The 27,591-nt window shown below is 41.8% G+C and overlaps 1 protein-coding gene across 4 annotated transcripts in view; it reads right to left on the bottom strand.

The window, feature by feature from the left end:
• Nucleotides 1-27,591, bottom strand: part of PLCH1 (phospholipase C eta 1) — a 63,116-nt gene that overhangs the window by 4,147 nt on the left and 31,378 nt on the right. For 3 of the 4 annotated variants that reach the window (XM_052686075.1, XM_052686076.1, XM_052686077.1), the window contains exons 6-22: nucleotides 25,136-25,306; nucleotides 20,159-20,252; nucleotides 18,764-18,967; nucleotides 18,351-18,471; nucleotides 16,852-17,023; nucleotides 13,927-14,034; nucleotides 12,150-12,311; nucleotides 9,670-9,741; nucleotides 7,344-7,435; nucleotides 6,521-6,621; nucleotides 6,039-6,218; nucleotides 5,835-5,942; nucleotides 5,242-5,366; nucleotides 4,750-4,834; nucleotides 3,862-4,008; nucleotides 3,412-3,491; nucleotides 1,029-1,389 (exon numbers count right to left, since the gene is read on the bottom strand). In XM_052686075.1, the coding sequence (XP_052542035.1) occupies nucleotides 1,029-1,389; nucleotides 3,412-3,491; nucleotides 3,862-4,008; nucleotides 4,750-4,834; nucleotides 5,242-5,366; nucleotides 5,835-5,942; nucleotides 6,039-6,218; nucleotides 6,521-6,621; nucleotides 7,344-7,435; nucleotides 9,670-9,741; nucleotides 12,150-12,311; nucleotides 13,927-14,034; nucleotides 16,852-17,023; nucleotides 18,351-18,471; nucleotides 18,764-18,967; nucleotides 20,159-20,252; nucleotides 25,136-25,306 (2,383 nt within the window). The remainder of the gene's footprint in view (nucleotides 1-1,028; nucleotides 1,390-3,411; nucleotides 3,492-3,861; nucleotides 4,009-4,749; nucleotides 4,835-5,241; nucleotides 5,367-5,834; nucleotides 5,943-6,038; nucleotides 6,219-6,520; nucleotides 6,622-7,343; nucleotides 7,436-9,669; nucleotides 9,742-12,149; nucleotides 12,312-13,926; nucleotides 14,035-16,851; nucleotides 17,024-18,350; nucleotides 18,472-18,763; nucleotides 18,968-20,158; nucleotides 20,253-25,135; nucleotides 25,307-27,591) is intronic. The other variant, XM_052686078.1, reaches the window with a different exon arrangement.

The following is a 27,591-nucleotide window of genomic DNA, read 5'->3' as shown; positions in this document are numbered from 1 at the left end:
TCAGAGCAGAGCAGCGTTTCTATCAGCCAGGTCCTCCCTGTGCTTTCCTCTTACCAAGTAGGACAGACAGTGTTTCTGGCTGCCCTGTGCTTGTGGAGGAATAGCCCTGCAGGGACCAACTCCAAAAAAGCAGAGCTGCCAGTACTGATCAGAGCTGGGCACCTGGCCAGCCTGTATGAGAGCACACACCCCTCTCAAACAAACAAAAACCAACCCCAACCAGCAGTGCATGTGGCTTAGATTAGGTACAAGCTCAAGGTGGAGGCAGCAGGCCTAACAGACTACAGCCATGGTATTTAAAGCTCTCGAGACATACCTAAACATTCCAGTAAATCCAATATCACTGAACACACCAAATTTGCTGTTGGCAGGGGAATGGCTTTCAAAATCCAAAGTGATGCTGAAAAGACTTGGGAAAAAAGCTGTTCTAAGAACTGACTCGTGTATCAGGACTGAGATTTTATCTTAGTGTTTTCCATTTAAACTCAGTTACTCACTTTGGTTACTTTAAATACAAAAGTCTGGCCTACTGTCCCTGTTTTTAGTGACTTTTGAAAGCCTCCATTGGTCTCTACATATTTTGTAACCAAAACTGCACGCTGCATGATATTCTTCCTCCTTGAAAATGGGAAGAAAAACACCATGCCAGCAACTTTTCATAAGCACACTGACAATAACAAACCAGAAATTAGTGAAGACTAATTGAACGTGGGTTCTTAAAGCAAGAACCAATTTTTTCTTTCTCACAACAGAATTTGGAAAGTGTCCTTTTAAGAGCACTTCTAGAAATTATTGTAAGTCATTTGCCTGGTTTGGAGATGGCTTCCCACAGTCACCCCAACTGAGAACATTCCACTTTCAGAGAATCTGAGGAGATTAAAGATGCTGCAATTTCAAGCACATATCATTTTGTCCAGAAACTCTTTAAAAAGTTGAGTAAAACTGCTTGTGTACAAACTGCATAATCAACCCTCTTCATAGACAATTTCAACTTTATTACACCACAATTAATTTTGGAAATCTCTTACCAGTTGCATTTTCTTTTCCTTTGGCATCTTGAGCAGTTTCATCTTCCGTGCACGGCAGCCCTACAAGAAGGAATTTGTCCACTGGCATAGAAGCAGGACGTGCTTGCAAACTCCGGCTTGTACGCCTTACAACCCCTTCTTTGTCCTTCAGGTCTGCTGGTTCCGATGCACTGTCTTTAATTTCAGAAGCTTCCAGAAAACCCATTTTACTTTTCTTTCTGCCTTTTGCTGGTGCGCTGGCCGTACGCCGGAGAATTCGGTCACCAATAGAGCGCTTCCGCACGTAGTGAGCGCTGCTCTCAGCAGAACTGTGCTTTGGGTTCTTGTTGAACAGCCCTCGGAGTCCAATCAGTTGCTTGTTCTGAAAGGACAAGAATAACCAGGGGTTTCAAGCGAGGTCAGACTACTACAGAAGGGTGCAGTGGAAAAGGCTGCTTTCTGAGCACTTATGAATGATGAGTACAAAGTTAAAACGCAGCAAAGCAAAAACTCACACCAAGCAATTCACATCTACTCTGACCAAGGAACTATCAGCATAGGTCTCCATGAATTCATGCATGTCTGTGTTTCTCCTCATTAGGATGGCAGCCTGCCACAACTACAAGAGAGGTTTGCTCAAAGTCTCCTAATCAGAGATGACAACACTGTAAGAAATGTGCGGCAGTGACAGGCTAGACATTAATTTGAAGTTTTATGCATGGGCATCATCAAAGCAATACTCAAATGTTTCAGAGTTTGAATGAAGAATGATGTAGCTTGGTAGTTACAGATCATGCGATTAGGAACCATTCGAAAATCTGTGCCCAGCAAGTCAAAGTGCATGCTGATGAAGTCTACCTTTGTGGCTCCTAGAAAGTGCAATATTGTGTAACTGGGATTGAGGATTAAGGGGCTCCACTGAAAGGCAAAAAACGCAAATACATTTGGCTAATATTTTCAAGACCACAATACAAGCAATTAAGGTAAATAATACATCAACTGTAAATACAACTCTCTACAGCAAATTATTTAAAGCTGTTTATTAGCGTAATGTCAGTCTCTCATAGAAATTTGACCAGACATCCTTACTTACAAGGATGGCAATGTAGATTCGGCCCGTTTATACCTTAGAAACAATAATGTAATCCATCATTAAGGCAAGAATTAGATGATAGATTAAGTTATACAAGATATCAAATCTCACTCAGAATTTTTTCCATCTTCTGTTAGTAACATCTGTCTTCACTATGAAGGTCATCTTTGCTATTTTGCTTTGAAGAGCACCAGTCAAACAGGCTCCCCTCCAGACAATAACCAAAACTCTACACAGTACAGACGTGTACATATCTACACAATATGCTGCAGATGTAACCCAAGCTGTTCACTCTACAATTCTTTTAACAGATTCAGGGGTGATGAAGACTACCTGGAACACTACGAGCTTCTCTTTGTGCACAGAGCACACACAGGTCAGGTACAGTCAGTGCCATTCTCTCCAACATCTCCCTGGCAGTAGGAACGCTTCCAGGGGCAAAGCAGAGAGTGCACTGAAACACTGATCCCTGAGCTGAGGCAAGGATGCCAAGAGCAAGACACACATCTGAGTGGCTTAAAGGGCATCACTACATCATTCAGCCAACAGGATCGGTGTGGATAAAGGTAATGGAGTGAAGCGAGGATTGGGATTGCACCAAATCTCAGCCCCTGGGCCTTGCCTATGTTATCTCCTCTCTGCATTCTACTGAGATCTCCTTGGGTACTTGCAGAGCTGTGATCTTACACACAGAGATAACTACAGGGCTCCAGAACAGACAAAAAGCTGCTTATCAGAAATAGCTTTGACATAATATTCTCTGCATCTGCTCTCAAGAGGGAGAAAGACTGAAAGCTAGCATTCTTTTCATCTACACCCTTAATTGATTATTATTATTTTTCAATCACTACAGAGGTCCATTTTATTTTAGTAGACTCTTGAGCCTGGCCTCAACTTCTGTATGTTGTTGATCTCCACTGACCTTCAGAAAGCTGTTCATGAAGGCTGTTGAAGCAGAGAAGAAGCACCGTGCTTTTGCTTTCATTTTAAAAACAAGCTTTAAAATAAGTAATCTTTCAGAAAAGCAACAAGAGGTATGCACTAAAACCTATGAGATTTATGACAAATCAGCTCCTGTGCTTTCCAAATACCAAGTCCTGGTGCAGTTACAGTCCTCAGCTCATTCCACCCTGGTATGAACTGAATAATTTCTTTAAACTTTACTACTGATCAGTTGCAGAGTTAGCTAGGCACGACATACAAAACACATTGTAAACTCTACAAAACATTTTAAATGCACTAGGATTCATTTCTGTCAGAAGAATTAAATCAAAATCTCATAAAATACGTACAATTTGCAAATATACCTACCTTTCCATAGATTTCATTAATGGTTATGTGAACAAATATGGAGGCTTCTGTCAGTCCTTCTAAATACACATGTCGATAACCTGGTAAAATTAAAATATTGCATCCCAGTCAGCTGTGTGTGCTTTGTGGACAACTGGCAACGAGTGTCTGTGAAAGTGGAACATACACACCTGCTGTCTTAAATAAAACCTAGTTTGTCCTTAGGAGTTTTCCAAGTCTCACAGTGCAATCTGCCCCAAGTGAAAGACAGCAGAAATTTCCACAATCCCAGCCACCCAAACTCAACAGTGAATGCACAACCCTAACATTGCAGAACTGCCCAAGTTCACACATGAAATCTTGGAGATGTAGGCATACGTGCTATGTTGACACCTAGTTTTAAACTTGCAATCCAAAGGCATTTGATCTTTGTTTAAACATCTAATTCAAGAAAAACCACACGGAACTAACCAGGTACAAGACTGCTAAAGGCCAGCGTTCTCTGTCCAACGAAGTCTCGCCCAATAGGGTCATGATCCCAAACAAGAAATCGAACCAAAGCTATTTCAGGCATGTGGATGGTAAAAGTGAGCGTTTCCTCCCAAACAGGATTAAACCCTGTAACACAAATGGAGCAGAAAGTTTCAGAAACACAGTCAGAGCAAGCACTGGTCTCAATTTTCATGAATCACAGCAAGAGGCACGAGAAACAAACAGACCAAATACGCAACGAACACTCATTTACACATTGCTCATCTATGTCTACAATCTCTCAATCTCCATTATAGAAATAACTGAGAGTAAGAAATCCACCTGCCAGGCAGTTTTTACCAAAAAATGGTTCTGGTTGTGTAGTGGCAGGGACAGTGAGGCTGGCTGCTGTTTCACAGAACTGTGGTAGGTGAAAGACAAAAGAGGAACTCCTCTCTTCCACCCCCTCACAGTATTGTGAGCAACTGCTCACAAAAGCTAACAGCCTCCTCCCTTGCTGCAGCAGGCTATCCCACTCTGTTCTTCACCTCCTTCCCATAATGGGGGAGGTGGCCATAAAATGGCTTATGTCATGATTTGTTTTTATTTCATTTGATATTATACATTATTTTACACATCCAAATATTTGGAATTTCTGCCCAAATGAGATTTAGAATCAATCCAGGAGATAGATATTGTGGTAGAACAGTTCTCACTCGTGTCTCCTACGCCAGAAATTCTGGTCAGAAAGCAGAATTAATTTAGAAGAAAGTCATTTGATTTCATAAAGTAAGAGGCTCTGCAATTTACAAAGCAATAACAGACACTGAATCATTTGTAATGACTTCATATTTTTCTCAAGAAAAGGAAATCTGTTGATTATCTTACCATTGTCATCAACCACCCTGGTCTGATCTTTACAGCAGTCAACGGGTAACCCAATGATTTCCACCTCGACAAAGGGATCTATTATCTATTTTAGAAACAACAATACATTAAAAACAAGCCAGTGATATAAGCGAAGGTCAATTCTAAGGAAACTCACACAAAGAATTAACTTAAATTCCTATTCAAGAACTGTTGCAATTTCCAAGCAGCACACTCATGCAACATGGCTTCACAAACCGTGCTGGCGTGTGGTTTATAGTCTCAAAAGCCAGGGCCAGATGAGAGTCATTTTCAAAATACAAACCAAGTTACTTGTTAACCATTGCATGCAGCATACAGACTCTGGAAAATGCCAATATTGATGACTGAAAGCTTGACAATATCTGAGAGTTGTTGGTTCATTTAAATAAGGAGAAAAATTCTTTGAGTCAAAGGCTGCCAGGTCATTCTAGAATCTGCCATAAAAGCACTGGTTGGTAACAAGTGCTTTACCTCTCCTCTGTCTCCTAGCATTGAGTCAGGAGGCTTAGGCAGCTGCTGTCCACTGATGATTTTCAGGATGAGCTGCTTCTTAGGACTGGCAGGAAGTGGATCTGAAGAATAGGGGTTGAACGAGCCTGAAAGTTGGCAAGCAATGAAAGCAGGTGTAAGGATAGATGCACTCAATTAAAGGTACTCCCCCTCACCCCCACAAGCAATATGTATACACACAGCACACATCAGCTACTAACTTGAGAGCACAAAACAGCTGTTAATGAATTTTAAAACTCATTCCATTTTAAAAACAAACAAGAAAACCCTCACATTATTAAAAGACCATCCTTGCTAATAAGGAGGACTTCTTTTTTTTAGGACTCCTGCCCTAAAAAAAAATTCTTCTACAATATAGTAACCTTACAAATGCTCCACAGTTACAACTCAGATCAACAGCCTTCACATTTCTTGCACATCTGCACAGACATTGACAACAACAAGTTTCTGGCGTTGAGTTCTTTAACTAGCTTCAAACACCCAATTGCCTCTGACATTCCTCTGTTACCTTTATATTTATTATTATTTAGTAATAAATATAAGTGGAACATTACCTTTGCACATCTGCTGAGGTTTGAGGACATAACCACAGTTGCCATTAACCTTAAACTTCGCTTCATTTAACTGCATCATACGTCCCTCAGACTGGTAGTTTAGTGCCACTGTTAAATGAGAAGACTTGAGTGTCACCAATAAAGATCGTATTTACTCAGCACAAAGCCAAGAAGTCAGAAACAAGATTCTCATGCAACACCCACCTAACTGGCAACCAACATTCCAGTAAGGCAAAGGATTGAAGTTGCTGGAGTCAATCCGGTACGCCGATGGGTAGATCCTCGTAAGTTGTTTCTGGTTGTAAAGCATGAACTGTTCAGCCTTCTGCTGCACTGCTTGGTGGGCTCTGGTTTCACTGAATGACAGCACATTCCCTGTTGATCCTGAATGCATTGTTAACCAACAAACGAGTTACAAAGCAATCCCAGGGCATGGAGGCCTGAGCTCAGACCTCAGCTATACTGGCATTAATCAAGGGGAAGATCAGAGTGAGTCTTGTCATACTCAACCTGTATAATTTAATTGAAGGGCACCAGTCTCCTCTTTCAGGAGTGCCTTCTGTCTACTCTCAAGTTTCAAGAATTGCAAGGAAAGCCAAGCAAGAGTTCATACTAATTGCCAGGGTCTTTTTTCCTGCAAAATCCTAGACGTGAGCGCTTTGAACAAACTGCAGACATCTACTTACCATCATCTACTATATCCTGGGCTGCCACAGAGTTTGTGTACACCACGAGGTCAGACAGAGCTCGGCACAGCTTCACAGTTTTCCTTCGACGAGTCAATCTACTGATTTATATTTAACACATAAAACAAAGCAGGAGTTTTTCAATATTTAAAGCATATATGAATTCCCTTTATTTTTCATCAGTAAGGAAACAAACAGCTGTACAACTCAAGCTGCAAAGAAAGGTGCTGTAAGCAGGGAACTCTGTGGGGCTAGTCTCCTTACAGAGGTTTCTCAGCAGTCTTTCAGATGACTGTTCCCCTGTACTTTCAGTCACAATGCACAAACAACATTCTTTATTTACACCATAATGAAATAGCCAAACAATGGCTTCTCCAGACAAAGCAAAGGCAGACAGCTTCGAGTTGCCTCCAAGGAGCTTTTCAATGACAGCAAACGCATTCTCAAAGGGGTTTTTTGATTGCTTTTTCTTTACATTCTCAGATGTAATAAAGCTGACAGGGCTGTGATGTATCCCTACTTAGGCTAAGCAGTTTTCTTTGAGCACTATTTACAGCACGCAAAATGTAGGTTGGCATTTTTCCATTAGGAAAGTATTCTATCGCATTTCCTTTCAGTTTAAGGGCAATTGCTGTTTGCAACCTATCAAAGCCTACATATTCAAACTCTCAGGCTAAAGCAGTCATAGCAAAACATATCCCAACAGAGCTGTCATAAATGCCTTGCCTTGTAAAACCCGACTTAGGCTCTGACAGACACGTATTAATAACAACAACGTGCTACTAATCCAACTGAGCTGAAAATGCGGGGATGCTTAGCTCACCTGTGCAGCTGCCCTGCTTCCTTTCCCGAAGAGTTTTGCTGACTTTCATCATCATCTGATGTGCTACATTTGGTCGTTGCCTTCCCTGCTTTCTGATGGGAAAGAATCAAGCACAACGACATTAGTGTACAGGATATTTCTGCAAGGATACACCACTTATCCACAAACCCAGAGAGCAGGTCTACCTGCTGGCCAGCAGCGAGGGCCAAGCTGCAAGAGAAACATTTTTGCAAACCAGGACCCACTGCAGCACACCATGCACACTCTGCAGCTTTCCTCCTGCCACAAACAGGCTGTAAATGGGGATAAGTTGGGGGGAAACAGAGAGGACAGCTCTCAGCTCTGCACCCCTCCGCTGGTCCTGCTGGATTTCCAAAAGCCAGTACCATATTTAACAAACTGCAACACGTGCATGTACAGTGCACTGCACTCACCTATGCTTCTCTCTCTCTCTCCCTTCACAATTTAGAGAATTTAACAAGTGGACTCATGAAGCTGAGAACACAACCAACCTCTGGGCAAAATTCTTTTTTTCTGCTGTCTTTTGAGCCATGCAAAAGAACATTCAAATCACTCCAATTTACTGTAGTGTACATCAAAGCAACTAGCTATGATAAAAAGATTAAATAGCAGCATCTTTTTGCATGTGTCGATGCTTTCACAGTGTCCAATTTCAGCAACATTACATGTTTTGTAACACTTACTGTTCAAATGAGTTCAAAGGAGAGTTTCTTTAATTCCCTTCTCATCATGAGATAATCAACAATATAACTGAAAGCTCTGTATTCTCCAGCTCATTCAGTTTGATGATAATTGAGCACAGAATTCATTTCTCCTGCTGTAATAAACTAATAATGCACATAATTTGGTTTATATTTTGAGTTTGCTCTGTTCAGCGCTGAAATAAAGTTGACCACATTGGAGACCATTTGAGTGGTTCAAAGGTTTGGACTGATAGAATCATAGAATCACTAAGGTTGGAAAAGACCTAAAAGATCACCCAGTCCAACCGTTCACCTATTCCCAATAGCTCCCACTAAACCACGTCCCTCAACACAGCATCCATCCTTTCCTTGAACACCCCCAGGCTCGGTGACTCCACCACCTCCCTGGGCATCCATTGCAGTGCCTGACCACCCTTTCTGAAAAGTAATACTTCCTAATGATCCCTGCAATTAACTTGCAGGAGTTGCCAGCCTTGGCATTCTCTCCTCCACTGGAGGTTCTAAAGATTTTACACACATATACATGGAACAAGGGCCGAAAACATCACAAGTCCATTTTCCTCGTTGGATAATTCTGCATCTGCAAGAAGATCAACAGTAATCATCTTTCCCAGGCATCCCCTTTAGCTGGAAAGGTGTGAGGGAGAAATTACTGCAAGTCCCCCCTGACTTGACCTACACTAAGATCATTATATATAAAAAACTACACACACAGACCTCTTTTTCCCCAGCAGAGATTAAGTGGACAGTCTCTCCCCCCTGCTATATCCATTAGAATAGCTAGTGGAAGCAATTAAAATTATTGATATGCTTTCCAGCTCTCACTATAACCATCTGTTTTTAGTAGCTGACTCGTGTATGTGACATCTCACCCCACAGCATTTGTTTTCCCACCAACAGAACAAGAGGAAACGCAGGCTCTTCGTCCCTCTTGATGGCTGCTGTCTGCTCAGGCAGCGCACACAGGTGGAACAGGAAACCTCACGCTCATTTTGACTGCATTAACTCTTGCTTGGTTCGGTGCAGTTGCTCCAGTGAAGACCCAGAGAAGCAAAAAATTTGACCCAGTAGCTACAGATATATAAATAGTGCATGCCAAACCATGAACTGATCAGAGGAAAAAGCGCTTTTACAAAGCAGGTGTGTGGGACCAGAGCCACTGCTCAGTCACAGCAGCCCCTGTGTGAGAAGCCAGGCAGGAGGGCATTGCACAGCCCTGCTCAGAGCGTGGAACAAGGTAAAACCAGACCCCCAGTAAAAACATCATCAGCTTTATGGACAGAAGTCTGGAAAACAAAAACATATCGAGGCATTTGTATAGACTGCTCTGCTGCTGCTGTAAGCGTGATCAGAAATATCAGCAATTATCCTTCACTAATTCAGATTATCCTTATGGCCAGGCAAGATTTTCCGAGGTACAGCGACTGTCTCTGGATGATTCTCCATACTCTTGCCAGCTACACTCTTCTAAACAGCAATAACTACACCACTGTAATCAAGCAGTCCTTCCTCATTGCCTCCAAGCACACCACGCAATAAATCATACCCTGTGCCATTAGAACAGTCAGACAGACCAGCAAAATCACTCTCGTTTTACTTACTTTGTGTTTACCAAAGTTGCCCATTAACGATCGACTATGAGACTTTTTCCCACTTTCTTTCGTGTCCAGGTTCTGTACAGGGAAAGTTGGAAAAACGAGTGTAAGTGGATACCTTCAGACTTTTAGAGTCCACTACAGTCTCTAAAAGACACTGGGCTTTAACCCAATACAAGCTTTGGCATGCCACTCTGATTCACCACTGTGTGAGAATACACAAGAGAATAATTATTTGCACAGGAGAATAAAGGTAAAAGGGAATTAAAGTCTAAGCACAACACACTGATCTCTGAACACAAATTCAAAACTATTTCATGAAAGGACTTTTCTAATTTAGATGAGCAATCCTCCAAGAGGAAGACAAAAATGAACATTAATATTCAAGACAGCAACCAAGCACAGAGAAAAACCAATCCAGCCAAAAACAACAGCGATAAAAAACAAACACCTGAAAGTGCGCATAAAAATAGCCACAAAGGAAAGGAGAGGAAAAAAATAAAGCTAAAAGACAGCCTGGAGCCCAAGCTTCATCACACCCACAGCCGTGCCCCTGGACATGGCTTTGATAACTCCTGGCAGCACCTAGCTTTTTCCTGCCAGAAAAACATATCCCTTCTTCTTTCAAAGAGCAAAATAAAGACCCAAAGATGCTGAGGAATATTCCCCCAGCATTTCAGCGATTCCAGCAAACTCCAAGCATCACTGCATTGTGTTGCACATTACCTCTGGCCATAACAACCACAGAAGCATTAGGTGCATTGTTCACCAATAATCACCGTATCTACATTCAAAAATTTGCTCCTAGCTCAGGCTGAAAATCTGCATAAAGTGGAGAAGGAAACCCAAGCAGATGAAGGTTGTGTCTCTCTCAGATAAGAATGAGTATTTGGCATTGCCAACAGCAAATCCAAACTGACTGACAGGACACACTGCCCCTCTCCTCTCCCACACCCCAAAAACAACTCCACAAACATATAAAAAACCTTCATAGAGAACATGGCATCTACTGGCAATAGCATGTGAATCTGCATCGTAAAACATTGGGTTCTTCTTTGGTTTGGGTTTTTCAGTTACTGAAAATTAGCAAATCTTCTGGAAAATTGGAAGTCTGTCAGTGAGGAAGGGAAGGAAAGAGAGGTTTGAAAAGTACACAGCCAATGCCAGCAGCCTGCCTCTGGCTCAGCAGTTACACAGCAACTGTCAGAGCAGAGCTTTACAACAGGGCTGCCAAAGTGAGCAAATAAGTTACGGAATCATCAAGCCAGCACATTTAACCATTTATAATTTCCTTCCATCTTAGTCAACAGCTGATATCAACCAATCTGCCAGTTATTTTACCTCTTGTTACTACTCATTGCTCAGCTCTGTACTGCTTAAAGACCCTTGAGAAAAGGGTCAGGCATCCCCCCAGTGTTCGCATCGCATTGCTGCAGGAAGGGATCTTGATGTCCAACAATAATTTTAAATAAGTCAATCACAAAATATTAGAGATATTACAACCTGACAGATGTTCAAACATTGCTCTAACTCAAAGTAATGCTGAAGTGGCTCGTATCAAATCGTGTTTACTAACAGTTTGCTCTCTGAAGTTCCACTTCCACAACCACACAGAGGCCAAAGTAAAGAGGCAAGCTGCCTGCTTCAGCTGCTAAATCACAATCTGGAAACAACCTCTCTATGCAAGGTCAGGTGGCTCTGACCTTCGGATGCTCACAGCCCCTTCCCATCACAACACAGATGTGACCAGACATCTCAAGCACCAGGACAAGATGAGCATATTCTATGCAGTCAAGCCTGGCTTCAGGCAAAGGTGTCATAGCTCCAGTCTTGCAAAAAGATTGACAAGAATGACATAAAACCTATGGATTGGGAAGATGTGCAGAAAGAACTGCATGTAGTTGACCTCGGAGACCATATCATTTGAGTAGGTACATCCCTCAGAACAATTCATTCTCAGCTTATGAAACAGATTTTGCATTCAGCTGAGGTGAAAATATGGTGACTATGGATTTGAGGTACAAACTGCCCTGGTGTATTCAAAATCCCAATACGTTTTTATTGCAATAGCTTTGTAATAATAATTTGATGTCAAAAGGGAAATAAAAACATATCACAACCATGAAACAGTCTGGGTGTGAAAAAAACAGACCCTGGCTTCAGGCAGTAAAAGCACAATCCTGTGCATTACAGGAAACAGCACTGCTGAATTACCATGGTCAGTCACAGCAGGACTAAGGCAACTATTTGCAGTATCGATGCTTCCTGAATTACTTGCTTCCAACACGTAGAAGAAAATAAAACAGGTCAGAGAGAGATACTCTTCATATTCAATCACTTAAATCCTTAGACATTTTATCTGAAACTATTTCATGTTTTCATTTTAGATAAAACAAAACTATCAGCAGCTGTTCATAAGTCACTGGAATGCGCAACACATCACCTTATTTCATACCCAGAAATGAAGGAAAAAAACACCCACCTACCTGCTTCAGGTTAACACTTAAACCTTCATGAGTTGCCCTTAGCAGTGCTCTCACTGTGAAGCTGTCAGGATCTTCTTTGTCCCTGATCTGGGACTCTTTTAGCAGAGATTCAAGCTTTGTTCTTATAAAAGATTCCACCTGATGCTCAGTTGCACCGTTACTCTGAAAAGCATTAAGAGATCCAGGTAAAACAGATTATTACATCCACCACCTCCGGGTCAGCCTGAGAGACCACTGCACGTGCCTCAGGCACTCCCACCATTGCCCTTCTCTGAACAAGAAAAAGCTTCTTGCCTAATCCTGTCCAACTGGGGTTTTTACTGTCACTGCCACCTTCCTTTCTTCCCTTCAGGTCCCTGACACATCCCTTGCAGGCCTCACCAAAGTGCTGCCCACTGCACAGAGCAGCCCAGCCCAGGTCCTGGTGTTTCAAACAGTCACAAGTCCGACCTCCTCTTTCTGAGCATAGCACAAATTCACAACTTAATCACCAACAGATTTCCTCAATGATATCAAACAACCTAATGGCTACTAGATTCCTGCTCCAACAAGAGAGGAAACAATTACAACCAAATGACAGAATCATCTGAGTTAATAGCAGCACTGACTGTACAAACACCAAATGGTCTCTTACATAAGATGCTTAAAATAGGATCCTTGAGAACAGCAGTGTGCACCTGGCATTCCTCTCCCTGTGGGGCACAAGAGTTCTCTTGAGGCAGGAGGAGAGCAGCTGCCTGTCCTAACAGACTCCCTTCCTGGACACAAAAGACTTTCTGCATTATGGACTGCAGGTTTTCTCTTGGGTCTTTCTGCACATCAGAAGTCGTGCTAGCAGAGCACACGGGGATTACAGAGTGCTCCTATTCAGCAGCACACGACAATGAATTGGAAACTGAATTGGACCAACACAAACATTGCCTTCTAATGAACCACTTCAGGTGGGGACTTCTGTTGTCTCTAAAGCAAATCCCAGCTACTCTGGAAATCTTTCAGTTACTAATAGCAGCCAAAATGATACAGGCAAATTAAAAGCTCAGGATGCAAGCCATAAACAGCTAATGAGAATTGCACTGAGGCACTTCTGGGTGGCAACAGGGAAAAATCACTAGGCTGCATTCAGAAGTGGAGATAAATAACACTATACTTCCTAAATATTAATCTGACTTTGATCTGTTCTTTCTGAATCTCCCTTGATAATATCTTTAGTTCAAAACTTTTGACTGATGAATGAAGCAAGGCTGACTTCTGACCAGAACAAAGCACCTGTTGGATAACATGGGTCAGTGTTGCACACCAGGTTCAGTTTAGCAAAAACAAAAAACATTAATAAAATCAGTAGCAGGAAAGTAAACAGTAAGACTTAAGAAATAAAGAAAACAGAAAACATTCTTTAATGTTAGAGAAAGTATTGAAAACTATTTTTCACACTTCAAATTCTTTTTATTTGTGTGTCTCTATTCTTAATTTTTCACCTAGACACAGTGCAATAAATCCATTATGACACTGCACTGTACATTTGTATTTGAAAAAGCCTAGCATGCTGACTGTGCTGGCTACTGTATATATTTGTCATCTACATGATTTAAATGAGAAGTCCTGCATTTCTGAACAAACACAGTCCTTGTCAAAACATGGAATTATATAATTCCTGCATCTTAAGAGACATGACTTAGAAATCCGAGTTAGAAAACTTAGTCTGCTAACAACAGCAAGCAGGATTATGAAACACACATGCAAGGAATGACAGTTCTGGGAGATGTGTACATGCACATACATAGCAGGATTTTAACTTGCAGTCATCTTCAATTTCATCAGCACTATCCTCATCAGAAACTTCTCCTTCCTCAGCATCTGCTCCAAGACTGCAAGGCAACTTTTTTCCCTAAAAAGGAGGAAAAAAATATTCACAGTTAGTACTCACATGGTCAGCGTTACGTTCTCCAAAGCCCCAATATCCTTTTACTCCATTAGTGCTTATTTTAAAAGCGGTCAGAGCTTAGAATTCAGACTATCTCATGCAAGCTGGCTCAAGGAGCCACATTATCACAGATGATGTCTTCAAAAGGAGTTTGATGTACTTCTGTTAGCTTGTTATTGGAAGACGTTTGCAAGCTAGTTCAAAAAAGCACACTATCTCCCATCTCTGGAGCAAGACAGTGAGTGCCAATGAATTTTTAAAGTTGCCTCCCCAGTGCTTCAGGCTTACCTCTAGCAAGCAAACCATCGTGTGCTTCAAATAAAACTCAAAAATCAGAAGCTGAGACTGTTATAGGCTCTGCATCAGAAGGGAAAATGCATACACAAAAAACTCATTGCAAGTAGCCATCACATGAATGAAGCAGCAAAGTTTATTTTAATACTGCATGCTCATGCAAGCGCGTAGTCAGCAATTCAACATTAGTTGCTAATCCTCTACTTTGTGCTTCATATACCTACATTAGAAAGGAACTACTTCAACTCCATGTCTAGTTTCCAACATCTGATTAGAGTGGTGAGTATCAGGTTATTGGTTACTTCTGGTAAAAAAAAAAAGTCGAGGGTCTGAAAGATGAATTGTACTTACTGGAACATTCAACTTTAATTTTCCTGTTTGACCACTTCTGGCAAGGCCCAAATTCAGAACTGCAGCAATGCTGCCTATAGACCTCTGAAGGTCTTTAGTCCAACCTCCTGCTAAAGGAGGACCACGGCAGCTCTAGATGAGCTTTGTGTAGCCAAATCTTGCCAGCTTTTTAGGATGGAGGCTCCCTCAGCTCTCTGGGCAGCCTCTTCCCATGCTGCACTATGCTCTGCTGAAAGCCTTTTCCTGCTGCCCGTTCTGAATCTCCCACGATGTAACTTTTGGTGCTGCCTCTTGTTTTGCTGTCTGCTACTTAATAAATTGGGCCTAGAGGCCAAATTAATGCTATGAAAACAAGTTTTTATGCTATTACATTTCCTTGTCATCCTCTCTTTTTGCAGGAACACTTGCAGTTTGTCTGATTTATCACAGACAGAGGTAGACAAGAACTGGGTTTCTGAGGAAATTAAGAGGACTGACTTAAGGACTGGCTTTTGAAATGAATAATGCTGTCCTGGTAATGACTTGAAGTTTACATGGGTTTAAATCCCTCAGTATTACCAGAAATCTTTTTTATACTCAGTAGCAAAACGAGAATTATGGCCACAATTTGAAATTCTTCAGCTAATTAGTCAATATTGTATTTCAAAGAGAAAGGCACAGAATAGCATAAATAGTAGTAAAAAAGATGAGAAACTTGCTTACTTCCACAAGAAGCTAAATATTTTATCTTTCCTGATATGACTGTTTAAAATTGAACTGGAGATGGGAGATAGGGCTTTGTGGTAGATTCTGTGATGCTGAAAATGGAGTTCCTCATTCTAGAAGCATCAGCCCAGCTGCACACCATTCTGTGACTGTTCACAGGGCTCCAACCACTGTTAGCTGAAGAGCTGACCCAAAGTTCCAAACTCAGATGTGCTAGGAAGAGCAGCTCAGAAATTCATGGCAGACCAGCACAGTGCCAGACCTCCTGCCTTTTATTCAGTGACCTATTCAAGCTGGATTCACTATGTTTTGCAACAACTTGCATTACCTGCTATCTTGTTCAGCTCCCTAAAACACCAATGCTTCACACTCACATAGTTCACGAACAAGAAAACTGCCTCAGTGAAATGCAAAACCACAGCTGAGCACCTGAAGGCTTTCTAAATCAGTCATATCTCTGCTATATCGAAATGTCCAACCTAACATCAAACCTACTGTGAATTGCTACAGACAGCTTGACACAGAAAAATGGTATCTCGAGTGCTCACAGCAGAGTAATTCTCCTCATGTGCCAAAGTAAATTAGACAACTTAATGAGCTACAATTTCATTAATCATCATCTCAATGGCCTGCCTAGCATTGCCTCCATATTACATCTCTGCCTTTGAAATTCCTTCAAGAGCAAATATGTTTGCATAGAGGGGCTCCAACAACTCAGGTTGCATACAACACTAACCACAGTGCTGCAGAGCCTCCCTTGCTGCTCTTTAGCCACCTTCTGAAGTGCTCTTCTTTCATAAATGCAGCTGGTGAACCATGAAAATAGTTTCATTTCATTTCATGAACTACTGCTCATAGCAGGGTGAGGGGGCAATGCATGAAAATGCATGTTTTCAGACATTTTTACATCACTCCAAAGCACTGCATACAATCTTTCCTTCTATAAATTTCCTAGATACTTCAGGAATATGAACAATAGGGAAAAACACCCGCTAACAACAAACTTCAGAAAAAGAGAAAGCATCAGGTAATTGCCACATTTCCTCCTATTCATAACGATGTGTTTTTTACCACATCCCTGTTTTCTTCACTCAGTGCTACGGATTAAAAAAAAAATAATAATAATCAGCATCTCTGAGTTCAAGACCCTTAGATAAGGTGCTGAAGAAGCACAAAGAATTTTGTATACCTTACCGTTGATATAACTGCCCTGTTAAAACACTCACAGAAATGTTCTGGGCCACTTGCTGAGGCTAGAGTTTAGAGAGTTTTATATCAGTATCTCTGTGAAAAGCTTGGAATTTTAACTTACTGCATCTGGGCCAATCATGGTGGCACAGATAAAACTTATTCCCCAAAGCCAAAGACACACAGTAAATACCAGGCGCTGCCTCCCATTAGATTTTCAACGTGCCATCAGTAGCAAATTACCTTCACTAGGATTTTCCCTTTCAAGTTTTGAGGGCTAGGAAGCTGCCTGGAATCTCCGGTGACTACAGATGACAAGTCCAGTTTGTCACCAAGTATCTCCTTCAAGTACTGAGCAATCTTCTTTTGCTGCTGAATGCTGCAATGGTTTTCAATAGACAGTATCACCGGGAACCTAGAAACAAAACCCCAGACAGTGACATAACGGTGCTTTAGGAGAGCAGACCCGCACAGCTGACCACAAACCATCCTGAGCAGTTTGCTCTCACACTGTCAGCAGCCTGGAAACAAACTCCCCTTGCGAGGGAGGACTTTGCACATGAACTCCCAAATCCCCGTGCAGTCAGAATCCCTTTGACAGTCGCTGCAGGAGATTCTGTCCCCATCCCCAACCCCATCCCACGAGCACACAGGTGCCAGTGTCTGATCACTGAGCGTGAGCCACAGACCAAGGAACGCACCATGAAACTCCTCAGCAACGCAGCGCCTTGCTATTCACACATTACAATATTCCTTTGCACTCTATGGTCTTCATACACTGCAATAACCAAGTGCCTTGAAATCCACAGATTCAATGGACTTGTTAACATCTCCCTGTTCATCTTCCAAAGGCTTTATGATAGCAGCAAGATCAATTTGCTTTTGTCTGAACTGCAACTACAGTGAGCCAGACCAAATCTCTGAAGATGACCAGACTGGGGAGCAGCAGAAATACTTGGCAGTACTTTCCAGAACACTCTCACAGGCTCCAGGAATTTTCAGTTAATGTTTTCTGAGCTAGAGACATTGTTTCTGTACATAAAGGCTTAATTCTTCCAAAAACTTGCCCAGTTCTTTTTTAAACTCTTGGCAGAGCCAAAATTGTAAGGCAAGGAACCCCAGAGCCCAACCACACACCAAATGAGGATCCAATTCCTCCAGTCCTTTATTCTCTCCAAGCTACTCAAAATTCTACATGCCTACTCATTATCTTCTGAGACTGCTGTGTGTATATACAGCCCAACTCCCTACTATTTTGATAATAAATTTTGTTATATAGTAACCACAGAAAGCAAATTAGAATTTAAACATTACCTCTCATCTCTGTATTATAAGACAGCTTTACTACGTTCCTACTGACATAAAGCATTTCCTTAGGTAGAGAGCAGCACAGCATTGATTTTCAAGGAGAATTTCCCAGGGGAAATGAGTGGGAAGTTTTGCTCAAACAAAGACCCAAGATAATCACTAGATACTGAACAGCCTCAGACTGCTCAAAGAACAACCGAGTTAAAAACACACGAAAGGTCTTCCTAACTTCAGCTGAGCTTTCAAGCTCCCCTGACAGTATTGTTCAGGAAGTTGAACAATATTGCCTGCATCCTATTTAAACAGAGAACAGAATCAGCTTTTTAACTTCTCAGAGCGTTTCACGGACTACTCATACTTTCTGGTTCAATTTTGACATGAGATTAATTACACAGAACAGGTAGCTCTAGCTTCAAAACCAACTCTCCACTTACTCATTTTTGATGAAGGCATATTTATTGATGGTTTCTGCCACGTCACGGAAGAATATTTTAGAGGTAAGTGTGTATCCATGATGCACTACTGGCTCTCCATCTGGACCATCCCAGCAATCCACTGTTAAGACAAAAAAAGCTTCATGTGAAGGGAAGCCCATGATCTTATATTTTTCTGCTAATCTTGCCAATGGAACTCATGAACACAACTATGCAGGCGTCAGAAGTTTCACTCCATCTATTCAATCTACTCTGATTAAGTTCAAATTAACAAGCCACATTTTTATTAAATGAAAATCTTGCAACTGGTTTTATCTGAAATTAACAAGGCAGTAAAGCGTGGCCGCTTTAGGTCTGTCACTCACTGTGCTGAAAATACCTCTCACAACTAGCAAGTTATACTACACACATACCTTCAATACATCGACAACCATCCTGCAGCACTCGTGCATACATCTCCACCCTGGACTGGGACAGCAGCTGGTCTCCTGTCAGGTACGTGTTGTGGGACGAAGCGATGAAGTAGTTACAAAGGGGCTGATCCATATCTTGATGCACTTCACAATGCAATGGATTGAAAACATCACAAGCAGGACTGCGCATGAAGTTGGTGAAACCTTTGAACAAAGAAACAGTTCTTCAAAGATGCCACGCAAACAGCTTGCACTCCAGTGGTTGTTTTTTCTATTTATGTATATGGTGTTAACTCCTGTCCCCCCAGACTGATGAATCACACAGCACGAATTGATCTTCCTGTACCCCATATTTTCACCATGTAAGTTAGATTTTTGGGACTTGCCTCTTTCTCTGCAAACTGAGGATGGTGCACAGCATCAATCTACTGCTGGTACGAACGCAGCTCATTTTTTATTTTATTTTTAAATCCTGAGGGAGTTCTAGCACCTTTGAGAAGAACACTCCCAAGACCCAAACCTTGTCCCCAGACCGTTTTTAAAAAGCTCTGAATTAGAAAATAAAGTATAATCTAGAAAAACACATTCATGACTGCCAAAAAACTCCACACAATCAGCAAGTATTTGCAAAACATGGCATTGAAATGAGCCTGTTCAGAATTAACCAATTAACAACCAACAGCAAAAACAGAACGTCGGCTGCAGCCTCCCCACCTCAAGCACTGCACAGAGGAACTTCCCCACTCCTACAGAAATCTCCAAGCAAATCATTCTGCTTCATGAAAGCTACCTTCTGGGCAAATTAACAGACCATAGCACTTAATCTGCTTCATTCCAGTTCAGATGTGGATTTGATACTAAGTTGAATTTTGAATAAATAAACCATCCACAATTGCTTTAGCAAACAAGCATAAGTTACTAAAAGAATTCATTAACAAAACTCAAGGAAAATGCAACTGATCTTCTGTTACTTCACATAAGCATAAACCAATGGACCATATAGTAGAGATTAAGCATAACTCAGTGGACCATACAGTAGAGATCCCAACTATACACAGAGCAGAACACAAACTTTGCTTTTGTTACTTCGTTAGAACATATTGTACTACAAATTACATATTGTGTTGTGTTTTAATACACAGCTAGCAATAAATTTACACAAGCCTGAGGCATCCAAATTAGTCTGTTATACAGCAACATATTGTAGCCACGATGCTGGCTGTTGATACTGCCAGGCATAATTCAGCCCACCTACTCCTGTCTCTCCTATTTCATTAAAATGCACACCTGTGCAGCTGACTGCTATACAGGCTACATGAAAACACTGATAAAGCCCTTCTATTCCACTGTAATAGATCAGGACATAAAGCTAATTTAGAAATCAAAAGGCTTTACCTTCAATCCCAAGAACATTCTGCTCCTTGTTTTCTTCTGATACTTCAAACTTCTGTATGATGTCAAGACAATATTCTGGTGTCACATTACTCATCTGCACAAAAAAATACAGTGTTGGTACATTTACTTTTCCTACTATGTGACCAGCATGTCAAAATCTACCCCAGAGCAGTTTAAAATCTTGTAATCAGACACCAAGTTGAGTCAATTAGGGAGGGAACAGCCAGCAATCCTACTGTAAAAGCACCTGATTTTTGTCAGTGCTCCACCAGCCTGGTGGCTCTTACCTTTTAGGAGAAAAATAGGAATGAGAGGTAGTGGTCACTGCTAACAGCTGTGTCATTTCAGTTTGAAAGATTGAAGAAAATAGCTGTCAAGCACAACTGACAATAGTGGTGCTGGGCAGTAGTGCTGCAATGAGAACTATGATGCACTATTCCTCAGTGCAACCTACTTAGACATGCGAAAAGATCTGCAGGGTTTGATTTCATTTTTCCAGTATTTTCCACTCCTGTGATTTCATTACTTTCAAGAGACTTCACTCTCTAGCAGAGTAATATACAGGCTCTGAGATAAATAATTAGATTCCAAAACGAAAAACAGCAGTCCTTCTGAAACAAGTAGGAGTTTTGTCATCAGCTCCAGCACGTTCCCAGTCAAGGTCCTGACTCATGAGGCCAGAGCACGCTCACGTTTCCTCTGAAACTAGAGGAAAGCATTTTTCATCACACCCACCATCTTTTTTCACCCGCGTGCCCCTAAAGCTGTATGGATCCAAAGTGAAAACTCAGGTTGGGTGCATTTTATTCCCTCTACTAATTATATCACAGAATGATAATAACGACACTGAACTTTGGCAGCTCATTCATACCACTGTTCTGTTTACTGTTTGCACACTTGGCAAAGTCAGCTCAAACACCCTTGTGCAAATCAGTGTGAGGAGCAGTCTGAAAGCAGAGGAACGTGTGCTCTGGTCCCCTCTCTTACCCACAGTGAGATCTCTGGTAGCACGACTGCTTCAGGCAGAGGCAGGAGCGAGACTGCTCACCCTGCAGATCCTGCAGCCTTCACTCTTTAAGACGGAAAACAGCCCCTTTGTGAACCCTGTCCAAATGGACTCCTCTCTCAGATGGAAAACCAGTTCCATCCAATCTGCTCCATCTGTAGTCTCCAACTAATTTGCTCTTTCCATTATTTCCTATAGCTCAGCGTTCCCAGCACTGGCATTCAACAGCATGGAAATCTGCCCAGGGCAGGCTGATTATCTGGATCTGGTCTTCTGTAAGATCCTGATCCTACCAAGAGTGGAGCTCTCCCTAAGAAATGTGGGCACCATGACCAACCATACCTCATAGCACCTACAAGGCTACAGCCTAAACATGAAAAATTACCAGAGAAGGGGAAAAAAACCAAGCAACTAGATGTGTCAACATTAGAAACGTAGTAACAGAAGGAAAGCAAGTGAGCAATTCAACACATATGGTAAGGCAAGCTGAAAGAAGTGTTAATGTGGAGAGAGATTTTCCAGTCCTTCCACCCTTCAGCCTTCCCTTTGCTTTTCCTCTTGCCCAGGGAAGCACTGCCTAGCCTTGTCCAAACAGTTCATTTATGTCTCCTAGCTAAGTCAACGTCATGAGACGCCTGCTGGAATTACATGGGAGAATGGGAATGAGAACAATTTGATAGAGAAAATAACTGATTATCCCAGCTCAAGTAGACATCACTGTTTGAGTGCAAGCACCATGCAGAGCAGCCCTTCTTCAGCAGAGGCTGACTAGAATGACCATTTTCATTATCCCATGCCACTCCTTGACAGGCAAGAGCACAGTACTCATGTGCTCTAAGAACGAAAACGTCTAGCCCAAAGCAGCATCTGTTAAGGAAACCTTCACTGATTTGTGCTTTTTAACTGTAGTTTGAGAGATTGAGACTTAGGAAACTAATATAAATTTATTTCCATTACATTTTTCATTCTTTCACTAGAAAGAATGTCAAATGGTAGCGAATATCACTGGTGTGCATCTAGATGCAAGGACTACCGAAGATGTTCTCTTCCAGAAAAGCAGAGCACTTCAGAACTAAGAACAGGAATCACCCTTGTTTTCCATATTCTCATAGGAAATGAAATGAAATAACGTGAAGTAGAAGAACAGTTAGAAAACAAAGAAAGTAGAAATTAAACTGCCAGTGACAGGTGTATCCAGATAGGATGCCAACCCATGAGCCTGCATCAGCCTGGAAGTTTAGCCTCCAGTTGTTAATAGTTAATTATTCTTTAAGAAAATCAAAATATATTTCATTAAAGCAAATCCCTACATCAACATCTTACATCTAAACTGAGATTGGAAGAAAAATGTCATGATATATGGAGTTATCACCTCAATCAGTAATACTTATTACCCCTTTGTATAAGCACAAGAAGTGGAATAGGGCAAGCATATAACAAGCAGTAAACTTTCCTGGAGCATGCAGAGAATGTTGCTGGAGGCAGGATCTCAGCAGTTGGCCGTTTTCTCAGCACAGATGTGAGGTATAGTGCAAAGTAACTGATCCATAGGAAAGCAGCAGGTGGCAAGTAGGCATGCAGGATACTCCCTTCTTGCAGTCTTACTCTTATAGAACCAGAACCAAATGCTTCAGGTTTGCAACACCAAAGTGCATAACTTCATTAAATAATCATCCAGAACAGAAAAGAGGTCTCTGCTGACTGTGAAAGGAAAGCACTTGACGTGACATGAATACAGCAGCAAGGAGGGAAGGACAAACAGCAACCTCAAGTTGAGAGTCTGCATACAGGACAGCATCGCTAGGGGGCCCGAATCAGTGGGGCAGCATGAGACCAGTCTCTATATTGGGCAGATCCAGAGTGGCCAGCCACCACAAAGCTGGTCTTCAACAGGGAAGAGAGCGTATGCAGAGCTTATTTTGTCAAGAACTTACAGCCAAGTATGAGATGCCATCAGTCAAAAGCCCCTGGAGACCTTGCCACAGAAGCGATCTGTCATTTAGCAGGGGAGCAACTTCCAAGCTCATATCGATTTATCAGGAAAGGGCACTCCCAGTGGGACAGCAATCAGACATGCAGATAGGACTGCACATCCAGGGATGTTCCTCCCTCACAGCCACTTATGGTTAAGAAGACTGCAGTACCTTCCAGGAAACCAGCCTATTTTTTGCCTGTTTTCTGCTTCTCTGACATTTGAAGCCATAAAATTGCAATTTCAATGAGCTGAGTTTAACTGCAATTAAGTGGAAGTAATCTGTTTCACAAGCTCTTGGGTAAGGGCAACAGGGAATTCTTATTTAAAAAAAAAAAAAAAAGAAAAAAGAAAGAAAACCAAGCCATCAGCTTAGCAAGTTAACAAAAAAGCCCAAACCCTTTTATTCCATCCTCATATTCAAAAGCCTCGCCAAAAGAGTAGCAGATGGAGTTGGACAGACTGCCCACAGATTGCCAAGCAGCTAGACAAGAGCAAAAGCTGTATGAGGTTTGGTTGGAGGCACTTCAGTGCTGCATTATGATTTGAACCACCACCAGCTTTTGAAGGCAATCTTGCCTCACCTGAGATCACTGACATCATATCTGCGTTCTGAAAACACAGAAGCGTAAATTTGCTTTAACATTTGATACTAGGAAGTGAGAAGACAAGGGAAGAGGCAAAGAAAGTGCAAGGTGTTGCTGAAGAACATTGCCTAGAGATTCGTCTCTGGAGGTCATGCTTCCTTTTGCAGGGGGGAGGGAAGAAATGTTGAGAGCATTACTGCTCATAGGTCATTCTGCACTCAGGATTTCGAGTAGTGTGCAGATAGGATGGGTGCAGTATTCCAGACTTGACTGTCAACTCGCTTTTTCTGCTGCATCAGTACTTTCGTGATGTCCTCATGCACTCACAGGTCTAAGTCTCTCCGTGCCTTCTTCTACCACTGTTCTTCAGCAGCTCCTGAGTTCTTCAGCATCTCCACACACATCTTCTTGGGAGCATTTGTTTCCCATTTGTTGCCTTTGTCAGTGGTGCTCCACTGAAGGGCGCCCAGGTAGAAGACAATGATTTTAAAAAAAAAAAAAAGGAAAGAAAGGAAAAAGTAGAGAGCCGAGAAGACTTGGAACAGAGCATGAAGGGGAAGATCCAAATGCACTGTGCTTTGAAGCTGCAATTGGCAGAATCGCCAGGACCAGACTGCTTGCAGGAAATCCTCTGTGTTGAGGCTGTCAAAGCGAGATCAGTGATAAAACAATGTTCTGTGTTTCAGGGGAGCCTTCCCCTTTCAAGGGAAGAACTGAGGAGTTGTACATGCCATAGAATTGTCCTAAGAGTCAGCAGAGGAAAAAAATCAAGCAACAAAAAAGCAGAGACTTTTGATAATTTTATGGCAGGGATAACTCAGATAAAGCAGTTATTACAGGCAGGATCCCAGAATGGCACAGGACACTATCCTGTGATTGCAGGCAACACACAGCATCTGTACTCATGAAGCACAAGTAGGTTTTTGGGGGGTGTTAACACAGAGGTTATTGTGGAACAATATTCTCTGCACAGATCCAAGAGGTGGGCAAACAACACAGGACCAACTGCCAGAAGTAAACATGAGTGCTAGTGTTCCTCACTGTCTAGCATACCAGTTTTCTCCAAGAGTTCCACAGACAACTTCCATAGTTCAGTGATCAGTTTCTCCCCAGATAGGCAGGAAAACCTCCACTGGATCAACACCTTTAGGCATGGCTAGAGATTTCTTCCAGGTGCTGCCCCTTCTTCTACCACATTGTAACAAAAAAAAAGCTCAGATTGTTTCTAGAAGCATTTACATCTATTGCTAAACAAAAAAGGAAACCCATATTTCTTCCTAAGTTCCATAGTGGGAAAAGAACCCATAGTTCTTTCCCAAGTGCTCCATTCTAAAGTTTTCCCACACCACTTTTTCCCTGTACTTGAACTGATTTATAAGCATGTAGATATGTATGAATATATATTTCCATACCTTCTGTTCCACCTTCAGAAACTGAGCAAGTTCTTCAACGGTGAGGTGATCTTTCTTGTCACTGTAGCTTAGGAGCAGTAAGTAGAGGTCTCGACGCAAGGACATCATCTTGTAAAACACTGAAAATTCTTCAAAATTTAGAGTCCCTTGGTTTTCATCTGTGTCAGCTTCCTAAGAGGAAAAGATGGGTAAGCATGCTGGATGCAGGTGAATTCAAGGAACAAAGCAGAACAAGTTACATATAAGAACAGAAATTTAAACAATTCGAACCCGCAGGCTCAAATCCTAATACACACAGTATTATCATTTTGCTATTATTTTAGCCTATCTATTGCATTTTTGGGTGAAAACAGCACTACTGCAGATCCCTACGAAGGTCTCAGTTCCACCTTCAGTTTTGAACTTGTTTCCCAAGTAAAGAAGCACGCCCTGGGCTTTTTTTCCTGATCTACTGCCCTCCTTCATGTCCTGCAGTTATCCTGGATTATAACATAGCAAGGAACATTGTAATTTCACCCCTTAGCCTCCTCTAACAGAGTCTGACATTTAAAAACATTCAAAACAAGGCCACAGTCTTAAATTAATGGTAATTCAAACTGCAGCACTCTGATCCCCCTGTCAGCTCTCCACAGGGGGTCCAAGACTGCAGCAGCACTAAGACTGCACACCGAAATACAACCCCAGCAGCCCCAGTCTTGATTACAGTTTTTTGTTTATCCTTAGAGGTAGGAAGAGAAGAAAACAGTACTTAACGTATGTTAATGCAAGCTTTTCACTGTGAACATCTGCCTAAGAGGATTGCTTTGGATTTTCAAAACAAAGAATATATTCTGGAGAACTGCTGTCAAACATTATCTAGGTCTCCACAATAACCAAACTTCAGGAAAGCTGCAACTCCTGTTGAGTTTTAGAGTGTAAGCAGATGACAAAATGAAAGTGTAGCAATGTGTTAATGTTCCTAGAATAATCCCTTTTATTCATAGATGTAATACAATGCTTTCTCTCTCATTATAATAAACCCCCTTGTTGCCCTCAAAGCAGTGTTAAAAAGGCAGGGTTTGCTACTGTGCAAGTCAGAATGCCTTCTCTGCAGCCCTCCTAACATTGACTTGTTTGGGCCTGATGGCTTGTCTCTGCACTGGTTCACCAAACAGAAATCCCTCTCCAGAAGGAGTAAGCATCTCCATCTCATTATCACTTCTTCCTTCTCAAGAAAGCTCTAGCAGTTCATGCCCAACCTCCTTCTGGAGCAAAGGAGCCCATCTAATAGCAGATGCAACAAGCAGGCCTGGTCTGCTTTACATTCCAAGGATGACATTTTACTTTCCCTTCACAGAAGCTGCTTCATTCATATTCAGGCCTGCCCTAGGATGGGAGGCACCGTTTACACCACTGACTCCCACCAAGTACAACCAACCAAAGCAGCAGCCCCACGCTCTGGTCCTCAGTGCAGGACAGACCTATTCTGCTTTGTGAGCCCAGCCATCCCTGTGGAGCCAGAGATGCTCCCCCAGAGAGCTGCTGGTGCTCGCCCCAAAGCTCTAACCCTGCCTCACAAACAGCATCAACTGCAGCTGACCAAGTGCAAGAGCCATGCAGGACAGCTAGATATAGGGCTGAGGATTTGTCACAGAGTTACTTTGCCCTTCCCTATTGGTTCCCTGGAGGTTGTTAGCAATTGCCTTACCTCATTCTTTAGCACTTTAATAATCCAGAGCAAACTAATTGCCTATTTCCTATTAGCACATAGCTTCCCAATGGTCTACTTCTCCTGCAGCAGCCAGCAATATCTGCAAAAACTAAAGAACTCAAGGAGCTGCATTTACCACACTTTGCTAGTGCGACTGTCATCTGAGCTTTAAATTCAGATCACAGCAAGCCAAGAAGAAATTCATTCCCAGCTATCTGGTGTTGACTGTGATTTTAAAACCACCTCCCCACACCTTAAACGATGTTTATTGCTTGTGAGAACAAACACAATTCAAGTTCACCTCTGCATCACAACCCTACCAATCTCAACGCATCCCAAACCCTTGCAGTGACCTACGCTCCACGAGATGCTGACTTTATGCCAGACAAACAATGCACTTTTGACCACACAAGATTCTCCCACCTCCCCGTGTTTTATAGCAAACTGGATTCTGGGTAGCACCATTTTTTGAAATTATAAAAATTTATTTTGCTTTCCATTATGCCTTGGATTGTCTTTCCTTTCCTACAGTGTAAACAAATGGACTGGTGGAAAATAGCAACTGTTTTCACACAATAGACATAAAAAATTGATTCTGGCTAAGAGAGGAATTTTTAAAAGACTGTAATTACTTTCATAAAGCCAGTTTCTATTAAATATTTTTCCACAAAGAAAATGAAAAAAAATTTCAATAGAACAACTTTATTGCCTATCAATGCCAGCATAGAATAATTCAGTTCATAGCAATGAAAACAACAATGCATTT

This window comes from Tympanuchus pallidicinctus, unplaced genomic scaffold (assembly GCF_026119805.1).
Source record: "Tympanuchus pallidicinctus isolate F22 unplaced genomic scaffold, pur_lepc_1.0 scaffold22, whole genome shotgun sequence".
Lineage (NCBI taxonomy): Eukaryota > Metazoa > Chordata > Aves > Galliformes > Phasianidae > Tympanuchus > Tympanuchus pallidicinctus.
The sequence above is the reverse complement of the archived record's forward strand: the minus strand, read 5'-3'. Positions and strand labels throughout refer to the sequence as shown.